This window comes from Parasteatoda tepidariorum, chromosome 8 (assembly GCF_982258835.1).
Source record: "Parasteatoda tepidariorum strain Cologne lab strain chromosome 8, Ptep-v5.0, whole genome shotgun sequence".
NCBI classification, from domain to species: domain Eukaryota; kingdom Metazoa; phylum Arthropoda; class Arachnida; order Araneae; family Theridiidae; genus Parasteatoda; species Parasteatoda tepidariorum.
Window position 1 is genome coordinate 15958022 of NC_141762.1, and position 24483 is coordinate 15982504.

General features: G+C 28.9%; 1 protein-coding gene across 9 annotated transcripts in view; it reads left to right on the forward strand.

Moving 5' to 3' along the window:
- The first annotated feature begins 832 nt into the window (after window positions 1-832).
- The window catches only part of LOC107436358 (fasciclin-2), an 81864-nt gene continuing 58213 nt past the window's right edge, over window positions 833-24483 (forward strand). For all 9 annotated transcript variants that reach the window (XM_016048037.4, XM_016048041.4, XM_016048040.4 and 6 more), the window contains exon 1: window positions 833-1163. In XM_016048037.4, the coding sequence (XP_015903523.1) occupies window positions 1115-1163 (49 nt within the window). In that variant the 5' untranslated portion in view covers window positions 833-1114. The remainder of the gene's footprint in view (window positions 1164-24483) is intronic.

The window sequence follows — 24483 nt, forward strand, 5'->3', positions numbered from 1 at the left end:
TAATAACTATAGTGTTGATAATAGATAGAGAAATACCCTTGTTTATGATACGACATAAGAAAAATATGTATATATAGTATAGATTATTAATTTTGAAACATTTTGTGAATGGCAAAAATTAATTTTCTAAATTACGCTGTCATAAATTACATTCAATGATAGGTAATTCTTCAGAGCCCGAGCATGAACTTAGGTGAGAAGTTCTGTAAATTCACTTTTACATTACATATTACATTACATTTTTATTGCAATGTAAAAGCGGACTTTTCCCATGCGAAACGTCCTCCGATTTTTTAGTATTACACTTTAAAATTCAACTCAGAAGTTTCCGCGTAAATAAATAATAATAATAATAATAAAAGAATTGAATAAACTAAGTGATTACCCTTAAGCTTAAAAGATTTCGTATTCTTCCTCCGAAATACCCTTATTAGTTATTTATGGTATGTTAATTTTAAAAAAGTAAAAATGAAATAAAAATAATTCTCCGGAAACGAATATTGCAACGATAATACAGGAATTACAACTTCCTCTTCTACAGGTAATAAAGTGACTCACAAAAATTTATATCGATGATTGAAATGGAACGTGATTTCCGACAGTAGAACAAAAAAATACAAAAATACCCTTTTATGGAATTCCGTAAAACCTTAACAGTGTCTTTTCTTGCAGTTCGTCATAAAAAAAACGTCACCGCTGTGAGTTTATTTCCGAGTTTCTCAGTAGGCATTGCTCATTCTGCCTCTTCCGACTTGGCGTCATTTGGCGCAGTATGTCTTGTACAAGAGGCGAAATAGCGATGGCAACCATTTGACGCTTGCACCGGTTTTTCACAGTGCAGTGTATTTTCACTAGGAAGGAGGTTGAATCTCATTGTAAAGGATTGGTGACAATTTCATCCTTATTATTTTGGAAAAAAGAACCTTGCTAAATTTATATGCGTGGAAAAATACTTCATCTCTGCGCACCTGATATTGTGTGATTTGTGCTCGTTTACGTGGATTAATTCTTTTGCTTGTTTACCGATCATCCTATCATTGGTTTACTACAGTGTGTATTGTTCTGTCAAAAGTGGAGTGTTAGTGGTTTTATTCAAAAACCTTTTAGCAGAAAGATGCGGGATATCAAACGAATAGGATTGTTATTATATATAACTATTTCAGGTATATATATATTTTTGAAAGTATTAAATCTATTTGTGTATGAACGAAATTGGAGTGTATTAATTTTTTTATTTTTCCCTTAAGTCATTTCATAATTTTTTTTTTTTTTTAAAAAAGTCAAGTATTTAATAAAAAGGAAAGGTATTTGTGTTAGTATATTTTTAGTATTAAGTTCATATTCTCGGTTATTTTTCATGGCTTTACTTATGAATAATTTCGTAGAAGAATTTTGTAAAATACATTAAAATCTATTTCACAGAACAAGTTGCATTTATCAGCGTAGTTTAAGCTCGCATTTTTTAATTGATCAAATCTCTATTATAGTCCATTCTATTAAAAATAGTTGCAAAGTTGAAGAATTTCTCTAGTAGAAGAATTATATGTTGTCATTTTTCGTTCCATAATCTCATAAAAAAACATTTACAAAATCGTCTGCCTATTGCCATTAATAGTTTTACTGAGTGGCATAAACAAGCGCGCTAATTTCTACGATAATGTTCATCAGTTAATAGTTAGGACCTATTTTCTGTAAAATTATTAAATGGGACAATAAACTGATATTATTCACTTTTGATAAACGGATATGTATTAAAAGGAGTAATGTAATGTAAATGCACTTCTTTTTTCCAATGAAGATGGTCTGAATTCAAAGAAAGCTTTTTATTCAATTAAGTTAATTTAAATTTTTTTCTTTACTGAATACACTTATTCATTCGGAAAGGGTGCTCGAAAAGGATGTTATAATTTTTCCTATAGGCTGCTTTTAAGATTATTTACGAGCAATGTTTGTCACTTAGCTCATACTTACTATTTAAGGCTTTTGTTTTTTTAAACATATGAACAATTTCTAATCAATTTATAGATTTAATATTCGTTTATAGGTTTAATATAGAATTACGAACAAACACATTCCGTATCAAAAATTATAATAAATAATCACTGCAGTTTCGATAATTCTCAAACTATTTAAAATCGGACCATTTTGGACATGAGTAAGGAAAATAAACGATTTTTAAGTTCAGAAAAGAGTAAATATTTTAAAGATTAATCCGATTCGAAAACAATGAACTCCTTTGTGAGGTTTGAGAATAACTAATGCATTTATCTTAACCGTGAAAAGATGATATAATTTTCTATCATTTCAAATAAATGTCGTAAAGCAAAATTTTCGATGAAACGTTAACAAGAATGTGTATCCTGGATCGTAGAATTTTGTTGATAAATGGGTTCTAACATTTCTTACTAACTTAAGATGAGGCTATAAAATTTTTCTTTTAGTTTAGTTCTTTGTTTATGCTTACGGAATTATGTATCATTGTCCGCCTAGAATCGTTCTACGATGGCCATTAATCTGAAATGGGAACTAAAAAAATTCAGTTCAACTCTACTTTTGCTATTATTTTTTCAAACAATTTGTATGTATGGAATTTTAAATTAAAATGTTAAATAATAACTTTCTAAATATTGAATTAGTTAATAAATGATCGTTTAAGTAGCTTTTTAGCTCTAATTTTTCACACAAATATTTGGTAATAATTTAAATAAGATAATTTTCTTGAATTAAATAGCGTATAGGATCGTCAATTTATATTTAGATACAGTTTGCATACTAATATTTGTCAAAAATTCGAATTAAGAGAAATTAAATGTGATAGTATTCAAATTCTATGTATTCAATTACATTTAAGACATTAATGAAATATTTTATTAATTTTGGGCATTAATATAACAGTTAAGTATATATATAATAAACATTCGGTAGTTTTTGGTCCCTAGGTTGGATTAATCTTAATTAAAAATGACTTTATCAATTGTTTGATTAGTTTAAGTAAAGGCTACAATTGCAAGGCTATGTAATGTTTTACTAATAGGTTTTACTGATTATTTCATAATTTTGCTCTATTTGGTATAATAGGCTGTAAATTCGAAACTATTTATTAAATTTATAACCGCTGTTGAACAGCCGACCCAATTTTGGGTTTATGTCTACTAATGTTCAACTCCATAGCTTTATAATTTTGAACCAAACCAGAAGACAAAGAAATTCCTGGATCAGTAGTACCCCCAGAGGTATTGATTTGTTATGGGAACACGGAGGACTTTGCGTCTCTACAGATTTTACGTGCACCAGTCACCATTTACTACACGGGGAGTCTTCAGCCGGCTGGGATCGAACCCACAATCTCTTGGACAAGGGCCCAGTGCCTTACCAACCAGGCTATCCCGGTTCTCAAAACTATTTATTAGAATACTAAATACTTTTTTAGCACTATTCTAATTACCACCAGGAAGATAAAAATTCTAATTTAAGAATTTTTTTTTTCCAAATTGCCGCTACGAGAAGCCGACCTTAAGTTTTATTGATTCATTTAAATAATAAAAACCTTCAGCAAGTGAAGGCATCAAGTACAATTCTTATCAAAATCTGTTCCGTTGTTATCCACTTAGTAAAGCTTATTGCTTCAAATGCAGCGTTCTCACTTCTTCCTCGCCGTAATTAACTTTGGGTCGGATGTTAAAATGGATGGAAGGTCAAGGCTTATAAATGTGATTATTGTCGTGAGAATACAACTGAATGCCTTAGCTCAATAATGAATTACTAAACCACTCATCGTAGGTGAAGTAATTTATTCGCGATACTTATTTAAACTAACATACGAATTGAATTGTCTTCCATGTGATTCAGTATTCTGTTCAGAAAATACCTCCAATCGAAATCGGTTAAGAATTCCTGATTGGACTGATAAGAATGATTCAATTTCGAAATCCAATTTCGTTACTTCATTGGCAAGTGTCAAAGTTGGAAATTTCTGGGAAATTTTTATTGTTAATCTTATTTATTTTTTTCTTTGATTCATCTTTCGTTTTTAAATATGGATATCAGTGTTAGCTTACGACATTATATATGTTAGCCATTTTCGAACAAATGCCGCCGTAATTATAATAGCATAAAAAAAATTATTCCATGGAAAAAAATCAAAAATTGCTTAAACCGAAAATTTTTTGATATAGGAGGTAGCCTCAATAGTTTGGTCTAGGAGAGCCTTTAGACCAAACTATGTACCCCTCAATGTTAATTTTAGTTTGCGTATTATGCTATATTTCAAGAACGTCTTAAGCGCATATAAGTTTTTTCCCGACTAATATTAAATAAAATAATAAAAAATAATAAATACAATTTATTAAAAGTTATTTTTTTGCATAGAATTATCTTTGAATGAAATGAATTTTATAATTGTGTGTAAAAAGTTTTCAATTCACTCAAAAAGTAAAATTAACATTATGGGGTCAAAAATTTGGAGTGCTCCCCTGACCAAAGTATTGGGACCCTATTTTCCAGATTGCAGCTACTCCCTATATTTCGGGGATCAAAAATCCGAATACGTCCGGGAAAAAAGGTAATGTTTATTCAGAGAAAGTACGTTTTTATGTCTGATTTCGTAGCTTAAAATATCGTTTGCACTAATCTACATCGTATTTGTGGTCACCCCCTTGAACCAATTATTAGATCAAAAGTTATTCAGGGAGGTACGTTTATTTTTTTGTGCACAGTACATCCTTATTGTTTTTATATTAACGAATTTATTTTTTCATGTCATAAATCATGCTTTCTAAGTAAATAATTAAATGTGAATGTATGCAATTTTACCTAATTACATCATTGTCGCTGGATAAGTGTTAGCTTTAAGGAAAAAGAAATAAAAAAAAAAGATCAATATAAGATTATTTGAACCACAGCGCCCCGCATGAACGTCAAATGACTATGAATTTTGACAAATAACATGAATATTTCTCCCTATTACAATAGATAATTTTTTGTTTAGTCACAAGGTACAGCTACTTTTTCTTCTTCATCACATCTTCATATCACCATACATTATTTTTAAAAAAAAAAATATATATATAGATGTCTAGAATACCAAACGCCTAAAAAATGCCTATAACATTTTTTTTATAAGTGAAAAAAATATATATATCATATGCTGTTATGCAGGGGTGGTCTTTGTGGGTGTTTTTCTGAAAAGGAATTGAAAGACTCAATAGGGGTAGACAGTAGTAAAACTCAACAATCAATACCCAGGAAAAACTTCTAAGGGAACAAAAATGCATTCAGCTTTCTCAAGCATGAAAGGATCCATCAGGTTGTTAGTAGTTCCCACACTGAGGTATTCTTTCTTTGAAAAGTAACCAGTCCCCCAGTCCATGTCTTTCAAAGCAAGAGATTGACCTCTTCTTTTGGCGTGTATTTCCAGAAATATTTCATTTGGCGATTATTATTTAAAATTTTTGTCCTTTCAAGCCCATAACTAATATAATTTTTTTAAAAATTCTTCTGATCCCATCTCTGAGAACGAAATAATTATGTGGCATGATTAATTAAATAACAAATTGGCAGAATATCGTTGAATGGACTATTATATCCCTGTGTCTGAATTTTTTTGGGCTTTCTGCGACATCTCTCTCTAATATAATATCTTTCTGCAAGATATTTAAAAATAACGAAGATATTTTTTACTAATTTAAAATAATAGAAGCGTTAATTTCAACAAAAAAAAAATTAAATTAAGTAAATAAATGAAAAAATTGGATCAAATAAATTTTTTTTCTTCTTTTAATTGAATACGTGATATTTTTTAAATTCTAATATTGGGCGATATTGTTGCATTTTGTAGAGAGATAATACATTAATTATTTCCTTTTTCGCATTTTGTAATTGATCATCACATTAAAAAAATAAGAAATCGTGGCATCTGTAGCTACCGTAAAAAAATAAATAAAAAAAATCGATGGATGGCAAAATCACAAAAACGGGTTACTAAATGCTTGTTTTGAAAGTCTTGCGGCCTTGCGGAATTTTGTTTTTAATGTAAATTTTTCTTCTTTTGTTTTCTACTTACAACTGTAAGCCTCATGCTATACTTTGTGGTGCATGAGGAGTTTTAAGTCGTTTAAATAAAAAAAAAAAAAAAATGCTTGTTTTCATTTCGAGATTCAATTGTTGTAATAAATAATGTCGGATTTTAAAAGCTGTGTGAAAATCAGTACTAATAACTGCATGAAAAAATAGAACGAAAATTTCTGTAGAATTTTAATTAAAATTTCTTTTATATTTTTAATAATTCTTAAATGAGAATAGAAAAATCACGAGCATTTTTCCCCCCGCATCTTTTGAGAAATGCATCTTTTGATTACAATTCTGAAAATATAAAAATCCTTCGAAAATTTCTGCAGAAAAGAAAAGCAAAATTTTTTATTTCCAAAAGGAAAAATCTTTCAGCAAGAACTCTGGAACGTTCTACGACAATGTCGCTGTGTCGCCACCATTCTGCCACGGGGCTATTATTTTACTTACTGGGTGCAAGTGGTTCTTTTTAGCACTTGTATTTGATTTGTTCAATAATTTTTAAGTTTCTAACAATTTAAATTGGCATTTTTGTTTTTTAACTATAGTGTCAAATTTTTCTTGTTTCCGTATTAATGAACAAAAGTTCATCTAGCCAGAGTATTGCTTTCGGAAAGCTGTGTGTTGATCATTGAATTAAAGCTTTTGGAGATAATAAATTTATAAAAAAAATAAATAAAACAAAATATTTAAGTTTGGATAAAGCTATTGCAAAAAACAACTGACCATAGGGTTAAAGTTGTATTAAATTAAGTGTATCTATTCGTAATTTGTAAAATATAAAATTTTAGGACCATTATAGTTGACCCTTTTGTTTTTCTCAATTTTATTTTTTTAGTTATCTGCAACATTTTTTTTCATTCAAAAGGTATGTTTTTATGAACTTTTTAAAATAAATTAGCAGGTTTTGGATTTTCCATAAATCGAAAATTCCTTAAAAATTTTTAACGAGTGATTAAAAAAATATTTTTTTTAAAAAATAAAACTGAAGAAAGGAAACAGAAATCTTTTTGAGCTATGAGGCTCTGACCTATAGCCCTCCATATTTCACCCCTTGCCAATGAACACATGTTTCAAAATTTCAAATTCATTTATCTATTTTTTTTGTAACGTAAGAATTAAAAGAAATTAATAGATATTTTCAAAATATAATGTAATACATATACCTTTAAAATGATTTCACAAAACAAAATATTTTAACTTAAAAACGGACCCTTCACAAAATAATTTATCTTTTAATCGGACCCTGCACAAATTTGTTTATCTTCATTATTGTTTTGTTAATCGAATAAACCCTTCCCAGGAAGGGGGGGGGGAGAAGACAAATGTAAACGAACTAAGTTTTGTCATCGGCAGACGCTACTTCCTTTATTCGTCCGAAATGAATATTCTGCGTTCAGCAGTATAGGCTAAAAACCAAATATTCATATGTTGCTTCTCTAATTTAGTAGCAGCAATAGCTGTTTATTTTTTAAAATTTATATATTTTTTAATTATAATTGTACAGTGTTGAGCATAATCTTTCTTGTATGTCTTTACATTTTAAAAACTCATTGAAAAAGTTTTTTCCAATAACAGGACCCTATTTGCACAAATTCACAAAAGCAGGACCCTAGTTGAAAGAATGTGACTTAACGTTTATTTTATATTCACAAATTACGAGTAATTTTTTCACAATTTTACACAAACGGACCTTTCACAAAATGTCTGGTCAGACCCCTTTCATGATACTTCATCTTCTGGCTTCTTGTTTCATCATCTAGTTTTTCGTTTCATTTTTTTTCTGCCTCCTCTAAATTGATTCTAAGATACGAAAACCACGTGTTAAATAGATTCTTTTTACATTTATCTGGGGAATTTAAGATTTAAACTAATGCAACCCTGCATTCTTTCCTTTATTATACTCCCTCAACGTGGGCTAGGACTGTACCTCTTTTCTTGCAGAGTTTGAAACCCCCATATACAAAAGATTTTACCTTTAGCATTCTTAATTTACTACCCTTCAGCTTTTGAATAGCCCAGAGGACATAAAATTGGCCTCCTACTATTGCCCCTTGCATACCAAACTTCCCTCTGCTCACAATACACTTTCAGAATTCCTGACATTATCGACCACAGAAATAGTTTTTATAAGTTGCATATTAAATAAAGAAAGCTTTTAGTATTTGTGCAGTTAAGGAAGAAGGTATGAATTCGGTGATAAAAATCATTCAAATAGCAACATAAAATTGGTATAATATGCCCATGCCTTGAAATGGATTTTCATTGTACGAAACGAAGTAAACGCGAACCTTAGTGCTTTAATTAACTTTTACTATCATCCTGTTTATTTGATTATTTTGTTTTGCGTTTCTATTTGTTCTGTTTCTTTTTCCCGCTTCACCCTAGCAATATTTGTTATGAAAGTGTAAATTTCTTATTGCCGTTTCTTGAATTCGTTTTTTAATTCTTAAATACGTCTGAAATATTGTACTACAAGTTTTATTATTCGACAATTACTATATATATATGATGTGAAAAGATGCTAACATTTATTAAAAAAGTTTAATGCATTTTATGGACTATTATTAATCTTGTTTAATTAATTCTTCTTTCAAAGTGCATGCCAAATGTATAAAATTTATAACGATTTTCTATCTTTAAAATAATTTTAAATGTATTTATTTACATACAAACATTATTTTAAACCACAACCTTTATTATTTTAAACCGCCACAAACATTATTTTAAATGTATTTATATTTAGTTTTCAAGAACCCATTATTTCAAGAGTTCAAACTTTTTTTCGTTATATATATATATTAAAAAAAAAGCTTATTTTAGTTATTTATTTAAAGAAGCATTATTTGGCCCAGCTGTGTTATAGGTCATTAACACTTGGAAAACGTGACTTGTTCCGCTCTGTTCTTATACAGTTCAAGGATGATGTGTTTTATTCTATGCCTCTTTCTCTTAAAATAAACAAAATAAAGAACTGAAGTGAGACAGGGTATTCAAATTAAAAGATATCTTAAAACTTTTATAAAAAACATATTTAAACAAAAAAGAACTATCAAAATATATTAAAATTGGTGCTGTTAATTTCGTTCATTACCCCCCCCCCCCACTGCTTTTAACAAGGGAATGTAATTAATTAAATGTAAACTTATAAAATATTATGCATTTTTCATATTTTTATTATATTTATATATTATTTATATTTTTTATAGGTATCTTTATTTTACATTAGAAAATTTATGTAACTAATTAATTTAGAATTTTGTTCTTAATGATTTTCATAATATTAGACTTGTTTATAATAATACATAACAGTTAGAAAAAGTCTAAACAGATGTTGTTTATACAGCAGTAAAGTTTTTTGAGTGTCTTTAACTTTTAAATAGAATACTATTTGAAATTATTTTTGTATTATTGTTGGAATGGCGCTAATAATAACTAATTCCTTCCTGAAAAATTATTTTAAACGTTGCGTCACAACTAGTTTAGCAATGGTAAGTTTAGAATTGGTCATTAAATTTTCTGTTTTTATTATACTAATTATCTATTGAAATTTTTACCATCGTGCGTGATTATTTTGATTTTTTTTAAAAAAAATTATTTTTATCTATTTTCTTTTAAAAAAAAGATTTTTTAAGAACTTTGGGTTATAATTTAGTAACTAATTTTTTATGTAATGCTATAAACCTTTATACATTTTGTAGAACAAAATTGAGCATGTGAAAAAAGAAAACACTTATTAAATTTATTGTTTAGAACTCGTTTACAGATTTGATTTGCTACTTCTGTAGTGTAGTCACTCCTCACAGTTTCCAGTCTCATTATTAATAATATTAAAAAAAAAGTACTTTGAATAAAATGAATAAAAATCATTACTAGACTTGGAACAAAAATTTTAATTTTAAAATTTGATATACTCTTAATTTCAAACTAAACGCTTGTCCCTAAAGTAATGTGTCACATCTGAAGATATGCTAGAAATCTTTATCGATAATGGAATTTTGAAATTGAAATTTCCAGTACTTTCCGTTTAGACAGTACATATTTCAATTATCTATCTGCAACTACAAAACAAAAATTATCGCCAATCAAAATTTAGGCCTTTTTTAAAATTTAAACGCTATAAATTTTAAGCGCACCTCCCTGTCTGGTGACAGTGCTAGGTTCATTTACTGTCCACTACAACCAAAATTAATTGCGATATTGTTGCCAATAGAGAAACTATCGTCAGTCAAAAAATTCCGATCATTTTCTCACTAGCTAGAGAAACCAAATTTTAATTGGATCTCTGTGCTGGATAACATGACTAGTTAAATCGTTAATTGTTTTCTAATCGCTACTGGTAAAATTTATTATATTATTATATATAGAAAATATTTCACCACCAAAAGAATTGTCGGTCAACAAAATTTTTGGTAAACAAATGCTCGAATTTTAACTGGAGGACAAGTTTCTTTATTTTCCTAACAGCTTAAAGCGAAAATCATACTAATGGAATATGCAGTCATGTATGTGAATATTTTTTATTTTCGTCTTACATTTCACTCTCTTAATTAACTTGTACTTTATACATACGCTCTATGACGTTGTGTCGTTTCTTAAGCTGAAGTCTCTAGCATATATATATATATATATATATATATATATATATACAGGGGTCTGTTTCGAAGAAATTTGGGTCCGTTAACGGACCCTTCACAAAATGATTTTTCTTTTAATCGGATAAAATAAATTTGTTTATCTTCATTATTATTTTGTTAATCGAATAAACACTTTCCAGGGCGGAAAACAAGAAAGATGGATGTAAACGAATTAAGTTTTGTCTTCGGCAGACGATTCTTCCATTATTCATCCGAAATTAATATTCTGCGTTCAGCAGTATAGGCTAAATACCAAATATTTGTATGTTGCATCTCTAATTTAGAAGCAGCAATTGTTGTTTATTTTTTAAAATTTAATTTTTTTAATTATAATTTTACCTTGTTGAGCATAATCTTGCATGTCTTTACAATTTAAAAACTCCTTGAAAAAGCTTTTTTTTGCAATAACGGACCCTATTTGCACAAATTCATTAAAGCGGACCCTGGTTGAAAGAATGTGAGTAATTTTTTTACAATTTCACAAAAAACGGACCTTTCACAAAATGCTTGGACAGACCCCTGATATATATATATATATATATATATATATATATATATATATATATATATATATATATATATATATAAATTTTTTGTGGAGCAAGGGAGGGAAAAAAGACAATAGTTTAATAATGAAACTTAAAATTCAATAATAAAAAAAGGAAATGAGTTTAACAGCAATATCATGAACGGGGAGAGCTGCCTACGACGCAGCTTTACAAACGAAGAATGAATGCTAAATTAGATTGTTCTATATAAAAAAGATTGTTCATTATTAATTCGGGATTTTTACCGTCTGGACACTGTGTCTCCATGAATTCTGGTACTTTTCCCTTCAAGATGGGTCAGGTGCCTTTCAATGAGGAAGTAGGTGGTTTCGAGCATGATAGATGATGCAATACTATATATATATAAAGTTTGGTTTAAGAATTTAAAAAAAAAATTATATTGGAATTTCTGCTTTTTCTGAGAATGACCTAATATGTAAAGGAAAATTTTTTTATATCATTTTTTTCCAACCTAAGAAATTCAATAAATAGCGTTAAATGAAATTTTATTTTTCGTGGTCAAAGCTAGTTTCAATTGTGTCTTCGTTGGAGTTATTTCTTTTTAAATTGGTCACAGTCTACCTATTTTTAAAATCAGAATGATTATTTCAAAAAAGAAAATATTTTAATACAAATCATAAATCCTAAAAGATGGGAGTAACAGTCACCTAAACAATCCTTTTGGCCAACATTTTAGTCACGTTCTCAATTCGTTTTACTCCTCTGTCCTACCTAGGTGTTTTTTTCTTTTGTGAGAGTTCAATTATATGTCACGTCTAAAGATGTTATCCAAAATTAAGCAAATAAATGGTCCTTGTATTGTTAATGTAGGCCGATGTTTCACTTTGACCTCAACTTCCTCTGGTCTTTATTGATTATGCTACGTGAACGAGTTCTTCATCATTATTTTGGGTTTATAGAAGGCTTCGCCCGCTGTAAGTCGTAAGAACAACTGTTCTCACGACTAAAACAGGTGTTCATTAATTAATATTTTTAATTTTTATTTTTGGGTGATTACTATTAGGAATAATCATCGAAACACTTATTTGCCTCAAGGGTTGCAGTGGGAATCTCAATTTTATAAAATCGTGCTATGTTTACCTCCTATAATTTTTAATTTTGGTTTTATAAAAGGAGATATTTCAATCTTTTCTATCCTTAAAACAAAAGGAAGCATTCGAAATTATGAAAATAATGTCATGTTATCAATGAAAAATGAATTATCTATGAATATCATGTTTACAAAGGATGTTGTCGATTATTGAAATAGCCTGGCGTAATATTATACTTTTGTGGCGATTATAAATTCGGGTATTTCTTCATGTACTGACGGTGCAATTGTTCATCAATAGAACATAATTTTTAGCTCTTTTTAAAATTTACTTTATTTAGAATTTTTAGATAATTTTTAATATAGTATTTTGTTAATTTTTACTTTCTCTGTTTTCCTTATTAATATATTTATTTGGTCTCAGCATTTTAATCTGTATGTTGAATCTATTTACCAATACTATTTTAGTCTTTTTTTTTCACTACACTTAATAAATTCTCATCTTTGATCATTGTAGGGTAATGAATAGAGCCCGGATTTTGATGACCTAAAAAATCTCAATTAATGCCCTTAAAAAGTGCAAAAAATGCCCTTATGAACTGCAAAAAATGCCCTTAAGAGTGCAAAAAATACCCTTAAAATGCGAAAATTGCTCTAAAAATGCCGTATGACATGACTTAAATAGAAGTAAAAATATTGAACTAAAACAGTGTTTTACTCTTTAAAATTATTATGAGTCGTTTCAAAAAATATAAAGCAATGCAATACTTGTTCTACGTTCATTAAAGTTTGACAAATATGTTTTATATCCAAAAATAACAAAAAAAAAAGGAAAATATATTGACTCCAAAACATTTTCATTTTGTATAGAAACTTAAATGAATATAACAACTTCCATCTCATAATATTACTAAATATCAGAATTACAGTGGATTATTAATTTATTTTCTTTAATATTTTGAAATGTAAACGAGCGTCTCTTGTCTGAAAGCAAATTTTTATACCAGGAGAAGCTTCTTTCAACGTCTACTGATGTTATTGGTGCGTACTTGAAAAGGACGATCACACTTACTGACAATTCTTCTTCAATTTGAAAAGATGTTGTTTCACCTGTTAATATCCTAGAAATTTTCTTCATTGTTTGGAAGCCAGTGTAATAATAAAAAATTATAAAAAATAATAAAAATTAGAAAAATTTAACAAAACATTTAAAAAATGCTTTAAAATGCAAAATACGCCCCAAAATTTTAAAGAAAATGCCCTATAAATCTCAAAAAATGTTCTAAAGGACAAAAAAAGTCCAAAATTGCAAAAAATGCAAAAAAAATGCAAATGTCATCAAAATCCGGGCCTTAGTAATGAACCTCATTCTTTTTTGCGTGTAATACATGGCAATTAAGAACTTTCATGCGTACCCTAACATGAATTATACAATTGTAAACTTTGATTTCTTTTTTCTCTAGTTTGTCTGCCATATTAATTTTTCAGACCTCTTAATGAATGCTTAGCAGGGGTCTGTTTAGAAGAAATTTGGGTCCGTTAACGGACCCTTCACAAAATATCCTTTCATAAAAACGGACTCTTCGCAAAATATTTTAACTTAAAAACGGACTCTTCACAAAATTATTTTCTTTTAATCGGACCTTTCACAAATTTGTTTATCTTCATTACTGTTTTCTTAATCGAATAATCCCTTCCCAGGGGAAAAAACAAAAAAGATGGATGTAAACGAATTAAGTTTTGTCTTCGGCAGACAATTCTTCCATTATTCGTCCGAAATGAATATTCTGTGTTCAGCAGTATAGGCTAAATACCAAATGTATAGGCTAAATGTATGTTGCATCTCTAATTTAGAAGCAGCAATTGCTGTTTATTTTTAAAAATTGATTTTTTTAAAAATTATAATTTTACAGTGCTGAGCATAATCTTGTATCTATTTACAATTTAAAAACTCCTTGAAAAAGTTTCTTGCAATAACCAGACCCTATTTGCACAAATTAATAAAAGCAGGACCTTGGTTTAAAGAATGTGACTTAACGTTTATTTTATATCCACAAATTACGAGTAATTTTTTCACAATTTTACAAAAACAGGACCTTTCACAAAATGTCTGGACAGACCCCTGCTTAGGTGGCCGTATTGGACCACTAAATTTCCATTGCTGGTGTGAACCCTTTATAAATATATATATATATATATAGATAGATATATATGTATACCAAAATCATTACCAAAGCGCATGAGTAAAAAGTACCGAGTTTTCTGGTGGTATTTATTTAAAATTTTTAATTCTATTTGGATCACATGTTCACTGTCCTTATATAACCCAGATAAATTTCAATGTCTAAGTTCTTTTAATTTCATTATGTTTTCTAGTCAGTGATAGGAGCTGTCTTTATATATGTATAAAAAAAAACATTATTTACTCTGCGTGATTTTTGCTGAACATTCTTTCCTTAACGAGGCTCTTCATTTAGCTCAGAACAGAGGCCATAATCCATTTAGATGCAGTCGTAAAATTGCGGTCGAAATCCTTGCTTGGAAGGAGATACATAATCCAAAAGCGGTCCAAAAATGTCATTTTGACATGTTAATCCTTCCATGGCATCGTAAGAAGAGTACGCGAGTGGTCATTAATTATCTGAGAGATTCTTTTATCGGTTCTTCTCATAAATGTAAAATGGGGGCTATTTGGGTTTCATTCATCTTAATAATCTGATGTTTATTCCTTGGCTTCAAATCAAATACATGTAATAGTGAAATTTTTTCTTTCTTTCTTGAGTTTTGTCATAACAAATCTGAAAAGATCATCAAAATCTTTTGACTTCCGAGTAGATATATTGTTATTTATGTTTCTTTAAGTAGTATCTTGTATCCGGATGGTAGATCCGGATCGTTGTTCAGTTGTCTAGAGATCGTTATAGTACTTGGTTTTCTCTTTATTTTTGTTCAATGTTTTTTTTTTTTTTTTTTTTTTTTTTTTTTTTTTTTTTTTTTTTTAACTGAAAAAAAAAAGTTTTAAGTTCTGAAAATTTAAACTAAATCTTGAAAATTTTTGTAATTGAAATTGTGAGTATTGCATCACTATCAACTTCGATAAAACATTTCTCATTAAAATCATGTTACAAGCGATGCTTTTGCAGTTCTTCAGGGAAATATATAAATTCAAAGCAAATTTTTTTTTCTGCGTGTTTTTGGTCAAGCTGTTTGTTAAATCCCAAATGCAGTGTCAAAACATGCATTGAGCTTATTTGATTTGAATGAAGTAAACTGATAAAATTATTTATTTTTAAGAAAAATTTGATCAGCAAAAATTTAATTTAAAAATTTTGTGCAGTGACTAATATGCGTTTATACACGGGGTCATTTAAACTCGGGGGAGACAGCGATTTGTTTATTTTCCTCATCCGGAGGAAGAAAATGTTAGGATCATATAAGAAATCACCTGAACTCCTTTGTGAAAAACGAAACTCTCGCGCATTGCAATAGTGTGTAAATTTATAGCAAACATCTCTTTACGAGACCTTTATTTTTCAAGTGAAGATAGGGTTTACTCGATGCTCCGTATTAATGAAACACAAATAATGGTACAATAAACTGACGTACTATAATTTCGGCTCTACAATTAATTATAAACAAAAACTTTCCTCAATGTCGAATTACAGAATGTATAGACATTGAATGTATAGACAAGATGTCCTATCTTGTTAAACCGAAACTATACTTTTGTCTTTTGTGCCAGCATTAGTGCTTTGCTCAAGTTTTTATTTTATATCATAATTTTTTCTTGGCTAGAAGGAAGATAGGCAGTAATCACCGAAAATATATGCTTCCGTCATACTTGAACACCCCGTTTTAAGTTGTACAAGAAATTGCAGTCTTTTTCTTCTTTTTAACTAAACAAAACATAATCTTACAGTTCTTACGATGATGTAATTCTAATCAGAGTTGGGGTTTTGGACGTCCTAAACTGGTTTTGGACAGGACACGTGGGTTTTGCTGTCTTAAACTGACTAAAACTGTCTTAAAGTGTCCAAAATCTTATACTTTGGTAAAAGGTAAAAATTCCAAAGGTCTAACCATTGTGCACATAATTATGTAATAAATATTTGATATTTTTTATGCAATTTGCTGTAACTTATCAAAGGAAAATAATATAATCGGAAAAAATTTATTAGTTTTGAAGCTCCACAATTCATTGAACAACAAAATTGAATACCTTATCCTTTAACTATGAATAAATATGCTTTTAATGCTAATAAATTATGTTTTTGCATGAGATTTTAAGTAATACAGTATTAAAAATAATAATAAACTTTTATAATAAAACAGAAACTTTTCTTCATTTTGTTTCTTGTTCAAAAATTAAACTTTTATTTTTCACAATATTTTTTTTTAAAATTGTGATATAATTTAAAAAAAAAAGTGTTTTGGACAGTTTAAGACAGTTTTGGAAAACGTTTTATTATTTGGATCGGACGGGTCAAACCGTGGATTAATCCGTTATGTCCTAAATCCCTTACCAACTCCGATTCTAATTAGTTAAAACCACCTACCTTGGTATATGCTCTTTTATTAGGTTCAAGTATAATTGAATCAATAAGGTTCCATGAACAAGTTTTTTTTTTTAAAATCTTCGCAATACTTTGTTGTATTAGATATAATGAATAAGAGCTTTTTACCGCCCCCGTTGTTTGATCCTTATTACTCCACGAATCTTCAGTTCTTTTCTTCCGTATCTTCTCTTCCTTTCGTGACTTCCCTCACGTTCCGAAGAGTCACCTGACACAGCTTTCAAGAATCTTAAAAATTCTGACTGCGCACAATTCTTCATTACATTGGTTATCATGTCACAGAAACAACCAAAATTAAAAAAAAAAGAAAAAAGACTGGAACAAGGATGTCTTTATTAGAAGTCTTATTGTCTATCTTTTTAACGTGTCATACATAAAATAATTTACCGTTATTAAAGTGTGATCTTAATTTCGGTTACAACACTTTTATGATGGACACGATTGTTTCAGACTTTATTTTTTAGTCGTATATTGGGATTTAGGAAAAATAATGTATTCATATCATTAAGATTAATGAAATCTTAATGATATAACAAACTTGCCTATAAGTATTTTTAAGGATAAAGTTGCTAGTTCTTTATTAGTTGTTAGTTCCAGAATCTTTTAAGTTCTTTCAATCATCTTCAGCGAGCTGGCTAAATATTTAGATCAATAATAGTTTTTTTTTTAAACTTTCGAGAAAAAAATATTTCAAATAAAATTGCTATTTCTTCTGCGCTCTTTATTTAGCCTATTCCTAAAAGTCTTACATTGATTTAGACGTTATTTTAATACTTTGATTTATTAACTGAGTTAAATCTTATACATGATTCTGTTTTTATTAAAATAAAATTTTTATTTTAAATACAAAACCAAGCCAAGAAGCCCCTTTAAATTACAGTATGAAAATAAAGCTATGCTTACCCTAGCAGCAAAATAAATTGGGCCTTCATCAGACCAATATTTAAGAATCTTGGTTCAATAAGTGTTTAAAGGGCCATTATTTCCTCATACAGAATCGTCTGATTCACCCGATATTTTACAGCTGACCAATATCGGTCGAGAATGGTCTGATTCACCAGATATTTTATATTTATTATTCAGAAAATATAGGCCCTATATAAGACCTATGTTAGAAAATCTAGACACCCCAATATTCGTCCTTCGGTGCATGTTCATGTAAAACCCACATTGAACCAATTAATGAGCTCAAGAGGGGCTGAGGTAAAATTGTTTCTAGGGTAGTATCGAGTTAGTTATATCGAAGAAATGAAATTATTTTACAGGCGTGTCACATTTTTTTAAAAAATGTTTATGAAAAATTACTGATTTATAACCTGTATTATTCTAAGAAAATTCGCATGACATGTTTTCTTTAAGAACAAGAAACAACGTGAAAACTAAATACAAAAATGAAATGAAATTTAAAATCACACGAGCGAAGGCTTCTGAAAATCGCCATTTTTATTTTTCAAAGTCATATACCTTGTATGATATAGATTTTTTTTTATTTGATGAGCAGGGGATTGAAATATCTATACTAATGCAGTTAGTATATGGTGTAAACATTATAGCTGAAGCCAGTTTATATTTAATTTCAGTTTAACCTGTTTCTTTGCATGCTTAAAACGCGTCAGTAATTTCTAGTTCTGTCTACATTCTTACGCATGGTCAACCAGTTTTTATAATTAGAAAGTTTGTCACTAGCTGCTTAGGGGTTAATTCTTGTTAAAGTTGCAATGAAGATTCATCTTCAGTTTCTTCTATTCTTTCTTCTTAATAGTTTTGTGAGAGGAAAATCTCTTATTCCACACACGTAATATACAAGGATGTACTACAATAGCCAGAGGTGATTTTGTTCTTGTCCTTGATAAACCTTCAAAGATGTTCCTTCTCTAAGATAAACCTTCAAAGATGTTCCTTCTCTAAGTTAACGGTTTAAGGAAAAGATAACAAGCGAGAAAAAAAAAATGAATACCCCGCAGCTAGACTGGGTGCACGTTAAAAACTAATTTAAGTATTCAATAGATGAGTTAATGATTTTCGGGTTTCCTTTTTCATAATTTTTAAGCAATTATACTAAAATAAAGTGAAATGGCAATTGTTTTATATAAGAAAAAAAAAATTAGTTTTTTATTTAGAACTTGAGTGGTTCTGCCATATTGTGTCTTTCTGCTAAGAACAGAATATAGGAGATATTTACAGTTATAAAAAATTATGTGTACAACATTTTAAACATAAATATGTTAATGTCAAAAGTAACGAATTCTCGCCCCCCCCCCCAATAAAGCAGTACCAATGGATAGACTGGGTTCAAGATTCATTTTGATTTCATTCAAGATTCATTTCAAGATTCAAATTAGCTTTTCAATCCTCACATACGCTTCAAATCCTCAAAAATTGTCAAAATGCGTTTTTATCTGGATAAAAACTAATTTATAATAATTTAAAATATTCCAAACTTTATGTTTCTTTTCAAAGTATCATGTTAAGAGAACTTTTTTTTTTTTTTGCCCAGTAAGTAGTTCTTCAAGTTATAGACTACGTTCAGTTTGACGGATGTAAGATTCGTTTTGGTACTTTCCTTTTCAAGGTGGCAGAAACATAAAGACTGCGCTTTTCATTTTCAGTCTCTAAAAGTGTTTTTATTCCCCCTTTGAATTGGTCAGGATTATTTTTTAACCTGCCATCGTCTAAAACCTTTAATATAATTTCCGGGTTCAAAACTAATTTATGATAAAATAATAAAATTATTACGATTTTTTGTTATGAAAAATAAATTATTGTGATTTTTTTGTATAAATAAACAAATAAAATGTCTCTATATGTACTTATTTAAATTTTGTTTTCTATTATATTTGTTTCGTTCCCATTCTTATGTTCTTAATTTAGAATTTGACTCGTTTGACCTTATGTTAATTAGCCTAAATTGCAATTTCTTCAATTTTTTTCTTTCATCATAGGTTTAATTAAAGTTAGACAACTATCTGTGTACGCATTCAAAAAAATAAATATTTCTTACTGCGTGGGTATGCAGAACATAAAAATGGGAAGTAAAATCGGTTTAAAAAAAATCCGATGACTCCTCCATTTTGTCACGAAAACGTGGAATGCATATGCTATTGACCCTGTTCCAAAGTTCTTCGTCAGTGCACTCAACGAAAAAAAAAAAAAAGTCACATTAGGTACATATTTTTTTTATCGTGCTTTTTCCTCTTCGTTTTTTGCTAAAACGTGAGTCTGTGTAAGCGTGCATTTTTTTTTCTTTCTCTTCTCAACTGCTTATAATTCATTTGAAATTCACGTTTCGAGTTCTCAAAGAGTTAGTGCATGTAGGATGTCAAAAAATTTAAAAAGGAAACGAGGAATGAATAAACAAGGTGGAGAAATGTTTGGTATATCAGTTACAATAAATCTTAGAGTTTTTTTTTTACATTTAGTGACTGTTAGTGTATTTCTTAACATTGTAACGTTCGTTTTCATTGTAGGCTTAGTGCAGGGGTCTGTCCAGACATTTTGTGAAAGGTCCTGTTTTTGTAAAATTGTGAAAAAATTACTCGTAATTTGTGAATATAAAATAAACGTAAAGTCACATTCTTTCAACCAGAGTCTTGCTTTTGGGAATTTGTGCAGATAGGATCCTGTTATTGCAAACAACTTTTTCAAAGAGTTTTTAAATTGTAAATAGACACAAGAGTATGCTCAACACTGTAAAATTATAGCTAAAAAAATTGAGATGCAACATAAAAATATTTGATATTTAGCCTATACTGCTGAACGCAGAATATTCATTTCGGACGAATAAAGGAAGAAGCTTCTGCTGACATAACTTAGTTCATTTACATCTGTCTTTCTTTTTCTTCCCCCTGGGAAGGGTTTATTCGATTAACAAAACAATAATGAAGATACTTAACAAATAACTAAGTAAACAAATTTGTGAAGGGTCCGATTAAAAGATAAATTATTTTGTGTTTATTTTTTGTTATTTGATTATTTTTGGAATTTAAAAGGAATTTTTTTCTTCGATTAAAGGAATTATGTTTTTTTTTTTTTTAATTTTTTTTTTTTTAAATGTAAGCATAGTTAATGCTCTGTATCAAGGAAGCGAAATATCTTTTCATAAAAATGGACCCTTCACAAAATATTTTAACTTAAAAACGGACCCTTCACAAAATGATTTTTCTTTTAATCGGACCCTTCTCAAATTTGTTTATCTTCATTATTGTTTTGTTAATTGAATAAACCCTTCCCAGGGCAGAAAACAAGAAAGATGGATGTAACTTCTAATTATAATTTTACAGTACTTAGCATAATCTTGTATCCATCTACAATTTAAAAATTCCTTGAAAAAGTTTTTTGCAATAACCGGACCCTATTTGCACAAATTCATAAAAGCAGGACCCTGGTTGAAAGACTGTGAGTAATTTTTTCACAATTTCACAAAAACCGGACTTTTCACAAAATGTCAGGACAGACCCCTGATTATATATTCAACTTCCTTTCAATGAGGAAAAAAATTGCTCTGACTACTTATAATTATGTATAATTTTCTTTTTGAATCATGAAGTGGATAGTTATTCATTTTTGGTATTAAACATTTATTTTTGACAACTTTGAAGCTATAGTTGGATATCCAATATTATATCCCTTATATATATATATCCCTTATCCAATATTTACAATCTAAAATAATTTTTCTCTTAACTTGAAAGCGTGTTTGTAGGGCAAATATTGAACGTTCAACAAGCATTACTTCTGCTAATGTATTTTCTAACTGTTGCTAAGTGCAGCCACAACATTCTCCCAACCCCTTTCGTCTTAATGGCGCCCCAGCATCGCGTACTGCCGAACCTGGCAACGATTGTGAAGCATGCAAAGCTGGATCGATTGAATAGGGGCAGTATGAGTTGAGGGCACATTCCGAAATTTCATAAAGAGTGGAGGTAGTTTTCGTTCTTCTAATTGGAGACAATCCTTTAAGCTTAAATACAGAGATGCCAATTCGATCTGCTTTGTATAAATAGTGGTAACGAAATTCAAGTTTTTTTTAGTTAAGCATTTTTTTTTTTTTTGTTTAGTAATTTTTCCACCACTACAATTCAAAGTTCAAAGTATCATATGAAATGCAACTTTATTGAAATTATCTTCTGGTTACTCTTTTTAAACTGCCCCAGCACGCCAGTTATTTTTAATTTTTCTACCCTTTATTGCATAAAAAAAATAAACAATTCACGCTATTCTTGTCTTCAATCTTCCCTTATTAGTTACCTATAAATAATATGTCCTTATTTTAAAAACTCTTGTATGCCAAATTTACAGTATTTAAATAAATCTACCGAATTTAATCTAGGTAAATGAATTTTTGTACTTATATTTTTAAGCATGAGCAAGTACAAAATGTTTTTGTAAACATATCTACATAGTGCGTTGTGTCCGAATTTATAGAATTACGCTATGTACTACCTTAAATTTAAAATTTTAATATTTTTTCAAAAAATTAATAGCAATACATTTTATTCACCCTCTTTATTTTAATTAATTAATGTGTCTACCTTTTTTTTTCAAATAAGATGTGGCAAGCATTTAAAATTTTGTCAATGTTTATATTAATTTTAATGTATATTTCTAAATCTCTTGAATAAGCGAGTGAATAAACTTCTATAAGAGAATATTAATTAGAGCAGTTTTCTCCAAACTAAATTCTTGTTGCTTGAACTTATTTTAAGATATTAAAGCTTAAATATGCAATCAAGCTTTAAAAGAGCAACGCAGGCGATAACCATGCCCTGTTATAAATTGTATCTTATAACTTGGAATTAATTTAGCTGCGAGCCTCCGAAAACATATTTATCTTTCGAAATATGCATTATGCGTGAATATGTCGCAGCTTCAAAACAGGCTCTAATGTTCCCAATTATTTTTCGCCCTCCTTAAAAATCTGCTTTAATAACCTTGGTTGTTAATTCAGCGTATTTAGGGATAATAATTCAGTTTCAGAGATATAATTAATGTCATTATTTTCCGGGGACGAAATTAAATGTTGATTTCCAAAGAAAGGCTTTAATTTTTTAAACGTATATTCGAATAGATTTGGTGCTAAATTGATTGTCTCCCCAATGGATTTGTAAGAATATTTTAGACATAAACGCATATTATAATGGAGCCCGATAATGCTAGATAAGATTTTTATATTTCTTATTTTCTTCTAATTTTTTTTATCAATTAATTCAATGAGGTATTAAGAAGCGAATAACTGGATGATTTATGGAATGATCTGATTTTAGCGTATTGACAGGCATTCCTCAGATTTTGAGTGGCCTACCTCCATATTGGTAATTAATTAGTGCAGAAATGATAGTATAAGTTACTAAAACAGATTTTCAGTGAATGAGCATTTTTTTTCCTCCTCAGGAACTAGTTAATCGTTTTTATTCAATTTGTGGATAATTGTCTCCTCAATCTATTTGTAAGAATATTTTTGATTTGACTGCATATTTTATAAAGCTCTATTATGTTTAATGTGTTTTTTATATTTATTACTTTCTCCTGATTTTTTTATTAATTTATTTAGTGCAATTAGATGTTAAAAAGCGAATACCCGGATGATTTCGGGTGAATGATCATATTTTAGTGTATTGACAGTTATATTTTGACAACAACATATAAATTACAATATAATTTACTCTAACAGATTTTCAGCGAATGAAGATATTTTTTCTCCTCAGGAATTAGTTAACCGATTTTATTTAAATTGTAGTTCTTTTCTTTGCATGGGGTATAAAATTTTGAACAGACTCTTATGCAAAAGCTATATTTTTATGACTAATCTTTCACCATAATAAATTATCGAGCATAATTTTTAATCGACAGTTCAATGCAGGGATCATTATAGGGGAAATTCGGATCCGTAAACGAATTTTTCACAAAAATTACTCTCGTTAAAACGATAATATTCACGAGGCACAAAACTTAACTAATCATTTTATTACGAAAACAGACACTTCACAAAACTTCTCTTTTTAAAAATGGAGTAAAGGACGTTTTTAATTTAAAAATGGAGTAAAGGACGTTTTTAATTTAAAAATGGAGTAAAGGACGTTTTTAATTCATAATTTTAAATCTAAAAATCTTTGAAAGGCATTCCCCCCCCTGTTTTTTCCTTACAAAAACAGAACTTTAATTTAGCACATTCAAAAAAATTATAAATAAATCTTTTTACAAAAACGGATCTTTTTCAAGAAGCCTGAAATAACTCCTGAACCTGTTATGTTGGCAAAAATTATTATTCAAAATTTTAGAAGAAATGTAATTGCTTGAATGAAAGGCTTAAAAAAACTACGGATAATGGTATTCTCATACTAACTCTTAAGTAACTCTTTCATACGTTAAGTAACTCTTTCTAATGTTTGTATCAATCAAGGAGTGTTTTTTTATTTTTTTTATTTTTTATCTTGACATTAACCTCTACTAATCTTTCTTGAGTGTTTATAAAGATTCAATGACTCTTAAAGAACTTATATCTCTTATTTAAGTTAAAGGAGTCTTGAAAAAGTCTTATCGTAAAAGCTGTAATAATTGATAAGGTAACGAATACATTAACAACTCACTTAAAGTTTTTGGCTTATCAT